Raw genomic sequence first — 13,546 nt, 5'->3', positions numbered from 1 at the left:
ACAATATAGGAAGAGAAATATACCTTCCAGTTTTATCATAGGGTAGGAAGCTCACTGAAGCATTGACTCCCCTTGTGACATCAAGGATGATTTGGACAGCAGTTGTACTTGCAACATGTAAAAGCAGAAATCACTCAGAAATGCTTGGGGTGCCTGTACACGAGCAGGGACACTGGAGCGTGGCAATTACTGCACTCCAGCAGCCTTCTGCATCTCATGTATCAGTTCCCCCACACTTTAAAATAGTGGCAGGGGTGCTGTGTCTAAAGTACATCGAATGAACTCTAATTAAAGCACTTCTTCCCCCCCCCCGCCACTCCCGGGGCATGTGTATAAATGCCCAAACACTAAAGTATCAAATAATTTTAAAGCATTGTTAATTGGTAGGTCTGTCAATCACAGTTAACATGCATGATTAATACTTGCATTAATTTTTTTAAGAGTTAATTGCACACATGGTTTTGGAGCCTGTGCCTGAGCTCTGTCACTGCTGCCTCCAGCCCACCAAGTGGGGCAGCATTGGCACTGCAGAGGACTTCAGGGCAGCGCAACATGGGCTCTGAGCAGCTGCAGCAAGGGGGCAGGGAGGCACAGGCACAAACGAGCAGTAGACCTGTGCAAAGCTTTGGGTGGTGATTTGATTTGGAGGAGATTCGCCTCAGTTCAGTGGTTGAATCTCTGAATCAAATCGGGACCGGTTTAAAGGTTTGAATCAATTCAGAGCTCCCCAAATTTTCGGAAAAGATTTTGGAGAGCTTTGATGATTCGAACCGTCTCCGGTGGCTGCAGCAAGGAGCTGCACCTGAGTCCGGGCTGGTAAGTACTAGGGGCGAGGGAGGGAGGGGACCATGGGGGGACCCCTACCAGCCCTCTCCTCTGACACCTCTCCCCCTGCTCCCCCAGCCCTGCCATGACTGACCCACCTGCCCCAGCTCAGTACTTTAAAAAAAAATCCCCAGTGCTTACCAGCTGCTGCTGGCTGGGGGGTGATTCCTGCTTCCCCCCACTGCCTCATGCTGCATATGGGGGGCCCTGCACACGTCCCCTGACCCCCCCTCACTCCCACAGGTGCCCTGCCCAGGCCAGCTCTGGCCCTTTAAGGAAAAAAAATCACAAGAAAAGCTCTAGGCCTCATGGTTCCTGCAGTGACCTCGGGGCTTTGGGGACTACTGCAGAGCCCTCCATGTGGTGCGGGGCAGTGGGGATCATCCCCTGCCTGGCAGGAGTAGTGAGTGCAGGGGCTTCTTCATTTTTTGTGGGCGGGGTTGTTTTTCCTAAAGGGCCAGAGCTGGCTCAGACAAGGCACCCATGGAGGGATTGGGAGAGCGGGGATTCCCCCCCTCCCCACCCCCGCAGCACCTTATGAGTCAGGGCTTTTTTTAAACGAGTGTCGGGAGCTGGGGCAGGCAAGGCAGCCATTGCCAGGCTAGGAGGAGTGGGTGGGGGATGGGCCTGGCCTGGCTGATTCAGAGATTTGGCAGCAGCCAAAATCAGGAATTGGGACAGTCGAAATTAAATCACTGTACCCCCGAATCAGCCGAATCCGAAGCAAATACCAGCTGCTTTGCACAGGTCTAACAAGCAGCTGTGACCTGCATGTGGCCAGAAATGCAGCCTGGCTCCGTGTAGAGTAGTGCCCTGCAGGTGAGTCTTTGGAGGGCATGGGTCGGGGGAGAGGTGAGGGAGGGAGTGGGGCAGGGGCAGAGGTGAATGGGGTACTAGGGCCAGGGTGGGTTGTGGGACGGAGCCGCAGGCAGCTTGTCTAGCGGTGCAGAGGTAGGGGCACATGCTCCCTGGATTTATGCACAGGGTGAAGGTGGGCTGCCTGCTGTGGGCTGGGGCTCTGTCCTACTGACTTTTCCCTTGGGAGCCACATGCTGGCTGGGCTGTGCATCCCCTTGCAACCTAGCAGTGGGAGGGACAACATGGTGTCACGTGGCTCCCAGGGCAATGGCAGCAGGGGGCAGAAACCCAGCCCACAGTGGGCAGCCCAACTGCACACAAATCTGGGGTGCATGTCCCCCCCCCATGCCTCCTCTAGGGTTGCACGCAGTGGCGGGAAACTGCCCCCCCCAGTACCCCTGGACAAGCCTCCTACAGCTTTGTCCCATGATTTGCCTTGGCCCCAGGGCCCCAATCACCCCTGCCCCACTCTCTTGCTCACTGTGGGGGCCTCACTCTGTGCCCCCCTGCCCCTTCCTTCTCCCCACTACCCCTTTGCTCTACAGACTTGCCTGGTGGGCGCTGGGGGTGGTGGTGTGCGTGTCTGCTCCTGCCCCTCCTGTGCCACAGCCCCCTCAGACCTGCTGCTGCCTCTGACTCCTGAACCACAATACCCCGCATTCTGCCAAGGTGTGCAGGGACCCGCACATCCCCCATCCCCTGGGCTCCAAACCCCACACCTTCACAAATTCCCCCCCTATACCCCCACCCACCCCCCAACCATACAAAGTACCTGCATAATTCTGTGTAATTTTGAGTTTTTATCTGCAATTAAAATCATGATTAATAGTGACTATTTTTTTAAAATCATGCTGAAATTTTTAAATCATTTGACAGCCCTATTGATTTTTAAATTAAAGCAAGTAAAGTTGGTGAATGGCATGAAGACTATTTTAATATCATCTTTTCATTTTTCGTGCTTGGGAAATTTACCTTTTGTAAGGGAAGAAATACTGTGCTTGGTGAATTTTGAGTAGTCTCAGTGAATTCATTCTTTTGTTACAAAACGCTGTAGTTAAGATTGCAAAACTTTTTTGTAATGCCTGCAAAAAGTATAATAATGATTTGGCATTTTTCCCCCCTAGGGTCAATGATAGTGATGATCTGGTCATGACAGAGAATGAAGTAGGGAAGATCGCACTAAATATTGAAAAGGAGATGTTTAACCTGTTTCGAGTTACAGACAACCGATATAAGAGTAAATATCGCAGCATCATGTTCAATCTCAAGGATCCAAAAAATCAGGTCTGTGTTCTGTTGAAGTACCAGGTATATACTAAAACATATGAAAACTCTTTAACACTAAAAGCATCTTGAAGCTTAGTCTGGCAAACTCCCCCTTAATATTCTACGTTTTAAGGGAAAAGACTTATCAACTAAAGCTATTTAAAATGTTTTCACATCTTGACTTAAAATCCTACTTTTATCTTAAAGTGATTCACAAAGTTTTGTCTGTGACCCATTCATTTTTATGTGATTTAAGAATACCATCCTGTCTTTAAATGATATTTGGTAGAAACGTCAAGGGTTTCTGCTTTTATGACACCATATGATACACGTTACATAGTAGATCAGGGTGGGCAAAATGCAGTCTATGGGCCAGATGCAGCCTGTCAGGCCATTCTATCCAGCCCATGGGGCCCCTAAACAATTTAGAAAATTAATATTTATCAGCCCCTGGCTGCCTGTCATGTGGCCCTCGATGGCTTGCCAAAACTCAGTAAGTGGCCCTCTGCCAAAAATAATTGCCCGCCCCTGTAGTAGATACACATGGCTGTTAGACATGCAGTCATGTCGACATGGTTTTAAAATGATCTGTTGTGAGAAGATTTGGCATTTGAGAATACCAGAAACTGATATTTTTATTTCCAGAACAAGTATAACAGGTAGTGATTGTTAAATATTTCCTTGCACCGTTTCTGACGCTTTTAGCCCTTCCACTAGAGAGATTTACTTAGCGATGAGGATAGTTCATTCTCCATGCACGTTCACTTTGACCTCTGTGCTTACTAAGCCCTGCAACTTGTGCTTACTAAGCCCTGCAACTTGTTTACGCTTGGTACTTTTAAACTTAGAACTAATAAATCTGAGAATTAACATTCAATCTTCTGAAAAACCATTTCCCATATTATCTGGTCAAGCAGGTACTCTTATGCACAGCAATAAAGTAGACTTTTGTTTACAGGGTCTTTTCCATCGTGTTCTTCGTGGAGAAATTTCATTGACAAAGCTAGTGAGAATGAAGCCAGAAGAGCTTTTGTCTAAAGAACTATCTGCATGGAAAGAGAAACCAATCAAATCAGTAAGTAATTTAGCTTTGTTTCAGACATATTTCAAAGGAATTCTTGGGTCTTTTGTTGTTCAACTGCTTTCCAGAGGATTTTTTTTTTGTCATTCTTTTCACAAAGGTTTGTTTGTTAATATTTGCCTTGAGCAAAAATAATGGAAGACTAATCTATTTTGTAGCCAAAAGTACTGAAAGTAAACATCGTAAGTACAAAAGTGATACCAACATAAGACACCTTGCAGGGATCATTTGATCTCAGCAGTATTCCTACCCAGAGCAGAGGGGTTGGACTTTGATCTTTTGAGGTCCCTTCCAGCCCTTAATTTCTATGATTTCTATTAAATGTGAGCTTTTTATTACAATACAATGTTATGTTTTTTGTAGATTATGGAGTCAAGAAGTAAATCTTGTGAAAGTAAAAAATCAGCCATAAAACAAGAAACAATACCAGATGTGAATATGGAAGATTCTCCACCAGTGTCTGATTCTGATGTAAGTATAAAGATTTGTGTAAGCACGCAAAACATTGAAGAAAATAGATGACATCTGGCACTGTATGTTATTCATCAGCAATATATAGTTTCTAAGCATTTTCTTCAAGGATTTGCCTTTTAATGTTGGGAAGAGCACCATGCTTAATGTGCACAGTATTACAGATGCTGTTAAAATCAGGCGTTATTTTATGTTTATCAGATGGCATTATTTTATGTTTAAAACAACTGCAGCTAAATTGATTCCAAAGACCTTGGTATATTGAAATGATTAGAATTTTTTTGTTTCTTCACAGGAACAGCAGGAGTCATCCCGAGCTGCCATGGATCAAAACAGTGCTCCCTCTCTGGATGTTTTCAGCAGTATGTTAAAGGACACGACAAGTCAGCATCGAGCCCATCTTTTCGACCTCAACTGCAAGATCTGCACTGGTAAAAAGAATTAGTTTTAGAGAAAAAGTTAATTTAAGTCTGCATATAAGAATTCCTGCATGTAAAGAGAAAATTCAATACTCATTAAAGTCAACAGGAAGATGCCTTCTGACTTCTGTCGCTAGAAGCAGGACCGAGCCTGAGTTGTATCATGTACCATTAAGTGAATATAAACTGGTCCTCCTGGTAGTTGTGTAAAATTTGTATTGCAATCACTTTTTTTCCATATCTTCCTTGGCACAGTCTTTTATTCAGGCATTTTTAAAAATCCTTTTTGATGAATATAACCAATTATATTTTCCTTTTCTAAGGATGATAGAAAAATGCTTAATTACAGATTATATATAAATATATTTTTTTCTTTAATATGTATTGCCCTGTGGTGAACAGTAACTAAAACTTTTTAAAATTAATTTACAGGTCAGATTTCAGCATCTGATGATGAACAAGCACCAAAGAAATCAAAATTATCAGCAACTTCTACTAAAAAGATGGAGCAAAAATCAAAATCAGAAATGCAGCCAAAATATGAAAGTTCTACACCAATGACAACTGCAGAGCCTGATAAAGAGAGAGAACCTGAAAATACAGTGGAATCTGAACTTGGATCTGGAACAGAAACAGTTTCTCAGACAAATTTGGAAAGAACTTACTTTTCTGCAACACAGGGACAGAATAATACAGAATCTTCTCTATCTGAAGAGTCCTCCATTTATCCTACTTCCTGTCCTGGAGGGGTTGTCACTACTGTTACTGTATCTGGCAGGGACCCCCGGACAGCAATGAGCAGTTCTTCGGGTTCTGCAGCTGCAGCATTGCGTTCCAGCCCTGCACCTGACAAAGTTTCTGCGGGAGAAACAAAACAAGAAATACCAAAATCTGTTTTAACAGCTCCCAAATCAATATTAACAAAACCAACATCCTCACCAGATCCAAGATATTTGGCTGTTCCACAGTCACCAAATATCAAGTACGTAAATTTGATACCAAGTCAACCCTAGCCCTAACCCAAGCTACTGACCCTTTAACATTATTACCATCTTTTACATGGGTGTGTTTGTGTTCAGGAGAGAATTTCAGACTTCTGAATGCATGTGAGCTGACTCAAAAGCCTTTTATCATCTTCTCGCTTGCCCTCTCTGGTTGTTACAGTCTTCCTACAAAGTATCCATATGTTTTACATTAACAATAATAGATTTATAAATGTAGGTGAGTGGAAAAATAGACTTGAAAGTGTAGTGTGTGTGGTGTGTGCATACAAGTGTACACACACCCTTTCTTACTCCAGTTTTATATGGAGATAGCAAAAGAAGAATTTCATTCTACATTATTGTTTCTTTTTTTCTGCTTACAGCAAGGTTGATTTAGTAAAAGGATTGGATCACTTATGCAGTGTACATATGATAGGAAGTGCAAAAAAGTTCTAAAATGTTGATAAACCAGGCTTTTTTTCCCTTTTGCTTTTATTTTTGTTTCATTTTTTGAAAGACAGCCTTTACTTGTAGTTATATTTAGCTTTTTAATGTGAAGTTTACAAACTATTTAGTACTCATTTAGTGAAAGATGCTTAATCCAGTTCACTTTACAGTTGTACAACACAACAGTTGCATCCTTTTATTGCCCATCTCCACACACATGCTTTTATTTTCAATATCCCAGGGCAGAGGGTTGGACTTGATTTCCTGAGGTCCCTTCCAACCCTAAACATCTATGAAATCTTCATGCATTCTTCTACTAAAATCCAGTTTGTTTCCTAGCAAAGTTTATATAGATAAATTATATAAGTCTTTCACTTACTTGGATTCCTTGTAAATAAAGATGTTTACATCTTTGCAGCATATTTATTCACTTGCTAAAAATAGATGAAATAATTCAGGGTGGACAGTAGAAGATAAAAAAAAAGTTCACTTCTGACCTTCCCTCCATGTTTGTGTCTTGCAGTGTCACAGAGGCACGGTCACCTCAGGATGGAGATACTTCCCTCTTTCTCTCTCGTCTCAGCACCATTTGGAAAGGATTTATTAACATGCAAACTGTGGCAAAATTTGTCACTAAAGCATACCCTGTCTCTGGGTGTTTTGAATATCTTAGTGAGGTTAGAACACACTGTGTGTATAAAATAAAGTAGTATTTCCTATTATAAAGATTTTGGTCACTTGCTGATTGTTGTCACAGTGCAAATATATCAGAACTAAATGGCATCACTTTAATCACTTCAGTAAAATTGTTTTCCTTAGCATCCTAATGTGAAAGCTATAGAAGTAAGAGGCCTTTTAACCACAAATAAACTGAGAGATCTCAAATATTTTACATTACAACTGTCATTTCTAATTTACTATTGACTGAGTACACACTTGGTGCAAAACATGATTTAATATTGAGCTGACTTGAGCTTATCAGATATTTGCTTAATTTCAACACTTCTGCAATATTCCTGAACAAATTATTCAGGAATTTAGTTTAACTTTCCCTTACTCTAACACCAAATACATTACAATAGTGAATGAATGGATATTTTGTGTAAACAGCCTCTATACTTCTTTAATACTGGTAACAGTGTTAACACACAACTTCCTTGTTGAACATACAAGTATTTACAGAGTAGTTGTAGGATAATCAATGATAACTTCAAATAAGCATCTTTTACATGTATTAATTATTGCACTGGACAAATTAAGTGTTTTCTTTTTATGTGACCAATATTCTTACTTTTAACCATCTTTAATTGTGCTATGGGAGAGTTAATTGAAAGATTCTTACTATGTGGATACAGTTGCAGTGGGCTCCACAGGTTAGGTTTGTGTCAATTCACACATTAGGCCTGTGTGAAACCCAGTGAAAAGTTGAAATTTTGTAGGTCCAGTAAAAAAAGGTTTGATTTTCATGTTACTTCTGACCTGCATGACTTTTACTTAGGCTTCTAAATGTGTAATGTGTCAACAGTTTGCAGCATATTTTTTTCACATTTAAAAATGCATTCATTTTTGTTTAGAGCAACTGTGAAGTGTAGTTCTACAGTTCTAAAACGAATGCCCATTAAAATTTAATTTACAACAGAAAAAAGGCCTTGGGATCCCTGAAATCCTGTAACAGGAATTATGGCCTTGTTTTCAGCTTCACTTTGTGAAATGCTGTTTTAAAGTCTATGGCTGGTGCTTAAGTCACTCTTTTCTTGTAAAAAACAGTTATTTAAAATATGGCGTCTACTTAAAACTTCTTTAGGGCTAGTGTTTAAAAATACTTCTGCTGCTAGACTTGATGAGCTGCTGATGAGGAGAGCTACAGCTATTTCATTTTTTTAATATAAAATTTAAATTTTAATAACTATTCACTGTATCATTTAGCAAAGGCAGTCTCCAGTCAAAACAGTATGCATCTCTGAAGTCACTGGTTCCTAAATTACACTAAAGCCTCTACTTCCTAGCGTGCAGCATCTCTGAGATTGATGGTCCCCAATCTTTGCTGGCCAAGGGGCAATATTACCAACCAAGGAAACTGCCATGGGTAGCAGCATACTTTACTCTTCCCCATCTTTAACATTTTAATTTCCTTTGGCTGCAAACAGTATTTGGGGACTGTTACACTAGGCTACTGGGATTGGGAATCTGTACTGCTCTTAAACAATATGGCTTTGTCTCATATTGCCATCTAATGCTTCTTGTTTAGGATTTACCAGATACAATTCATATTGGTGGGAGGATCTCGCCGAAGACAGTCTGGGATTATGTTGGCAAGCTCAAATCTTCTGTTTCTAAGGTACTCATTTAAAATCCTGTGTGTAGTAGTGAAGAAGAAAATTGTAATATAAATGACAGAGCTACCACAGTTTTGATGATAGATACTAGATAACACTAGAAATGACCTGAGATCCAAGAATAAAAGTTGATTAAAAGTTCATGCTCCAGATTTTTCTTCAGTAGATCCAATTTTTAAACTTCTGTATTCTGAGCATCTTGAGTTTTTTGATGCTCTACAGTGAAAAATGGCTCAAGCTCCTCAGTTACTCTTTATCTTTGAGTAAATGTTCTAATAAGTGAAACAAAATTTCATTATTTTGTAAAGTGTTTAAACGTGAGTTTGAAAGAATAGGAAGTATCATCCAATATATGCAAGAAATGTTACCATTAAAAACACTTGAAAAATGGAAAATGTGCATAATAGAATATGAATTGCTATTGAAATGCATAGTGTCTTCATTTCATTCGTAATCCCTAAATGTTTGATATTGAGATATACAGAAGTATCTTATGCTTTTTAAATTAAAATAATAATAATTTGAGTTTGCGATACCAATGTTGGTTACTGTATTGCCGTTACGTTGGAAATTAGAGTTGTCATTGCCACCATTTATAGATATTGATAATTCCCAAAAGTGTCCCTCCCCACACCTTTTTGCTAGTGTAGCAGTAGTTAAACATTTTCCCCTTGTACTTCTGTGTTGTAGGAGCTGTGTTTGATTCGTTTCCATCCTGCAACAGAAGAGGAAGAAGTTGCCTATATTTCTCTCTACTCCTATTTTAGCAGCCGTGGTCGTTTTGGTGTTGTAGCTAATAACAACAGACACGTGAAAGACCTCTACCTGATCCCACTGAGTGCTAAGGACCCAATTCCATCCAAACTCTTGCCCTTTGAGGGACCAGGTAAGCAACAGATTTGTGGGAAGTTAAATAGTACTCCTCTTAATCATACCAACAAGCATTCTGTCTAAGCCAAATGATGATATTGGATTTAGGTGTAATAGATGCTCTCATGTAAGTACCACTGGAAAAAGTAATCCATTATATAATGACAGTTTTAAAAGAAAAAAAAGCAGCTGGTAAATTGGCAGTAGAGTTGCAATGAGTCAGTTCTTTGCCTCCCAAGATAAAATAGCCTATAATTTATGTAGCATTACTTCTAAAAATCCTGTCCACTATTATGAGTTTGAATTCCCCCATCAAACTAGATATGTTGAGTGATAAAACCCACCCACCTCAACCTGCATATGACAGTCTCAAGCCAGCAGGAAATTATAACTTTTGCCAAGCAGAGGAGTCAAGGTACCTACTAAGATGAAAGGTAATATTTGGAACAGCCTCACTGCATCATCAGTTTTTGCGAAGTATGACCCACATTTGTGTGTGCATGTGTGTGAATGTGTGTGCACACGCATGCTTCAGCTCCACTGTTCTGATGTGAATAAGCAAGCTTTAGCCAAATTATTCAGTCTCACACTAGCTTGATTTAAAAAACTCTAGCTGTGTAGTAGGTGGCAGAAAATGAGTGTACAGCCTTGTCATCCTAATCAGACATTTATTTCTCAAATAAACCATTGGTAGCAAAGTTTAGCTTGAGTTTGCTCCTCAGTGAATGTGTGCAGCTTGGCGATTGAGTGAAGTGAGAATGAGGGGGTATGAATTCAGCCCTGAGATGTCATTACTTGGTGTTGAATCTGACACCATCTAAGACTGACAATTAAGAAGAGTACAAATTGATTTTTCAAATGAGAGAATTCTTTTGGCACAAAGTAGCAACTTAAGAAGCTAACAGAGTATGATTTGCAACCTGAGGATCACTTGATTTGTCATTATAGCTATCTACAAAATGCTGTAAAGTCATGTATCATATCCTGCAGCATGCCAAGCTCCTTTTGTGAGAAACTGAATGTCCTCAACTCGTATATCGCAGGAATTAGGGTCTATTTGAATAATAAAATGTTCTCATATACTCCCTTGCTTGTGATGAGGTTTCATAATTGGGCCAGCTCTTGGTGCTCCCCTGTCTGTCCTACACTGTCTCAAAAGTTCAATCTCTGGATCCTCAGTCGCAGAGTGCGAGCAGGAAGTTTTAGCTTTCTAGCTATCCAACTGCAACTAAAAGGCCAGTGTCAGTTCCTTTCTATCTGTCTTGGGCATTTATATGATCCTCATTAGTATGGTATCTGAACACCTTGCAGTCCTTGATATGTTTCTCCTCATTGTGCCCTGCGAGGTAGACAAGTACTGTTGTTATTCCCCATCTTATGCCTGGGAAACTGAGGGACTCGTATAAAGTGACTTGGTCTAGGTCACAAAGAAGACCTTTGCCTGGGACATGGGCAGCCCAGATTCAGTTCTGTTTTTCAGAGTCGCCTAACCACTGGACCTTTCTTCAGTCACCACAAATGAAATGCACACAGAGTCCTTTCCTCTCTGAGCCATGATGAAATGGACTTCAGCCCATGAAAGCATGTGTGGGGGAGAGAGAGAGAGAGAGGAGAGTAGTAGATTTAGATATCTAATTTGCTTAGCGTGCATCTAAGATGCAAATCTACCCCACCGTCTCCATGATGAACAAGAAAAGGACTAGCCTACCAATTGTTGCCAAAGAACTCCAGTTCCCTATAAACATAATAACTTAGAAAGGCACTTGCAAGATCTGTCTTTTCTACAAGCCATGTTAAAATCTTACTTTACTTAGCTTTACACACTCCCTTTATCAGTTTCTTTTAATTGACGTTCTTTAATTGCAAGACTATAGTATATGTGGTTAAGATGTTTCACTTAACTTTTCTTAGTTGGATTTTGCAATGTGAACACTTTCTGATTAAAATTTGATTAGCATGGGACAAATCTAAGGTGAAACTCACTTCAGCACTTACGGGACCCTAAGCATTTTGTGCCAAACTTAAGTGAACTTTATCCAAGACACAGTTCTCAGTTTAATTAGGCTACAGTTAGATAAATATATATTTCTAAAACGTTGTCTTGCTATTGAAATCTTTCTCAAATTTCAAAATGTAACCAACCCTTTATTATTGATATTTCAACCAACACTTGTTTTAAAATCAGCATTATTTTTATTGACTATGTGGCCATTCACAAACAGAAACATTGTTTGCTTGTGGGTTTTTTGGTTTTGTAGTTCTGTTGGGGGTGGGGGCGTATAGATGATACTTTCTTAAGTTGGTTACAGCTTTGAATTTGTCAGACTTGCATGCCCAACTTGAGACAGTAGGGGCCTTAATATTAGTCTCAGAGCCTGCAAATCAGGTCTGTTCAAGGCATCTCAGGCTGGACATCCCAAATTATTAGTTACTTTTGGAAAATCTTGGCCTGTTGCGATATGTACTTTGTGGTACAGGTACCTCTGATTTTATTTTTTTTTATTATTACTATTATTTTTTTGCCCTCTCTGCTCACTTGCTGACAAGGATTCTTGTGTTTAGAGAAGCACAAGGTCTCTAGAGGAAGGGGAACTCATTTGTCACTCAAAGCATGTTTTAGGTTTGCTGTTGGACTCCAGAAAAATGTATATCAGTCTCCAGCAACCTTTAATTGTTAGTAGGGATGCAGGGGGTGAAATAAGGGATTTTTTTTCAGTCAAATGTCCTATTCTAGATAGGTCATGATAACAACGTTTAAGGAACTGTGACTTCTTTTCATTTCTCTGTTTTAGTTTGCTGAAATATTTCCTGGTTATCAAAAACTAGCGTCGGGAAAATTTAGATCGTTGAGGTTAGATAGTTACATCTGAAAGGATTTTTCTAATATATTTTAGTAATATTGCTCTTCAGCATGCCTGTGTACAAATGAAAACATTTTGGGGGTGTCAAACTAAGCTAATTAGTATTTTAATAAGATTAGTCCAACATTTGTATTGATTTACAAACAGAAGAGTCTGAAAATTTAGTTGAAGGATAAATGGATACCACTTTTGGGTACAGAAAGAGAGGGCAAATAATTTAAAAGTAACTTTTATGATCCTTCTTTTGCCAGTAGTTTACTAACAAATGTGAAATGATTTTAATAGTTATACTTAATTGCATTAATATTTTTAAAATGCATAGTAAAGGAGTAGTGAGGGTTTTCAGGTAAGCACATTTTTCTTCTCTGAATATGTCTATGTATTAAAATTATTCCTTAAAATAATGTAATCCACATTTTCAGATATTCAAATGGAATTTATCATTCATTCTTTTTCTTCATAATCAATAAAAGTATTTTATGGAAACTGGTTGTTGTCTCTTAATTGAATGCTGTAGTAGTTGTTTGTAACAGTCTCATTGTACCTTTAATTACAGTTTAACAATACACAAAGTATATCAGAAAGTCTGTGATGGAAAATACAATTATAAGCAAGCAAGTAGCTGTGGTAAACAAGATAACATTTTTTTTTAACTGCCATTCCAGAAATACTAGCTAGAAAGTATGAGAATTGTGCAAAATTACAGATTATGAGTTTTCTGTTAGGCTGATATTGGGGCACATCTAATGACATCCTGAAAAGATGTCATACCTAGAAACTTCACAAAAACAAACATCTCCTCCTCGCCTTTTTTTAATTAGGGTTTAAAAATGGAAAGTGGGGGAGACATGTTCATTAGTTATATCCATAAGTTCAGATAATGAGTACTTCTATTGTCTGGCTCTTCTAGGTGTTTTTTTTTCCTACTAGAAGTTTTTTGCATGTTGATGTTTCACATCCAAATAATTGTCTGAGTTTCTCATACACACACAATGAACACTTTGGGGGGAGCACCTTTCATCTGAAGCTCTCAAAATAATTTTGCAAGGGAAGGTAAGCAGTTGTACAGAAAAAAGTGCAAAGATGTTCTACTGTGCCTTTATCCACTGGAGTCGGCTGCCATATAACA

The 13,546-nt window shown here is 39.5% G+C and overlaps 1 protein-coding gene across 3 annotated transcripts in view; it reads left to right on the top strand.

The window, feature by feature from the left end:
* DIDO1 (death inducer-obliterator 1) overlaps positions 1 to 13,546 on the top strand; it is a 73,171-nt gene that overhangs the window by 49,780 nt on the left and 9,845 nt on the right. For all 3 annotated transcript variants that reach the window (XM_090064568.1, XM_090064570.1, XM_090064569.1), the window contains 8 exons: positions 2,808 to 2,967; positions 3,908 to 4,024; positions 4,394 to 4,501; positions 4,797 to 4,932; positions 5,353 to 5,902; positions 6,874 to 7,027; positions 8,599 to 8,688; positions 9,377 to 9,572. In XM_090064568.1, coding sequence (XP_089920694.1) covers positions 2,808 to 2,967; positions 3,908 to 4,024; positions 4,394 to 4,501; positions 4,797 to 4,932; positions 5,353 to 5,902; positions 6,874 to 7,027; positions 8,599 to 8,688; positions 9,377 to 9,572 — 1,511 coding nt within the window. The remainder of the gene's footprint in view (positions 1 to 2,807; positions 2,968 to 3,907; positions 4,025 to 4,393; positions 4,502 to 4,796; positions 4,933 to 5,352; positions 5,903 to 6,873; positions 7,028 to 8,598; positions 8,689 to 9,376; positions 9,573 to 13,546) is intronic.

Source organism: Crocodylus siamensis, chromosome 10 (genome assembly GCF_052110815.1).
Source record: "Crocodylus siamensis isolate JL-2025a chromosome 10, ASM5211081v1, whole genome shotgun sequence".
Taxonomy (NCBI): domain Eukaryota; kingdom Metazoa; phylum Chordata; order Crocodylia; family Crocodylidae; genus Crocodylus; species Crocodylus siamensis.
This window is presented reverse-complemented; position numbering and strand designations above follow the sequence as displayed.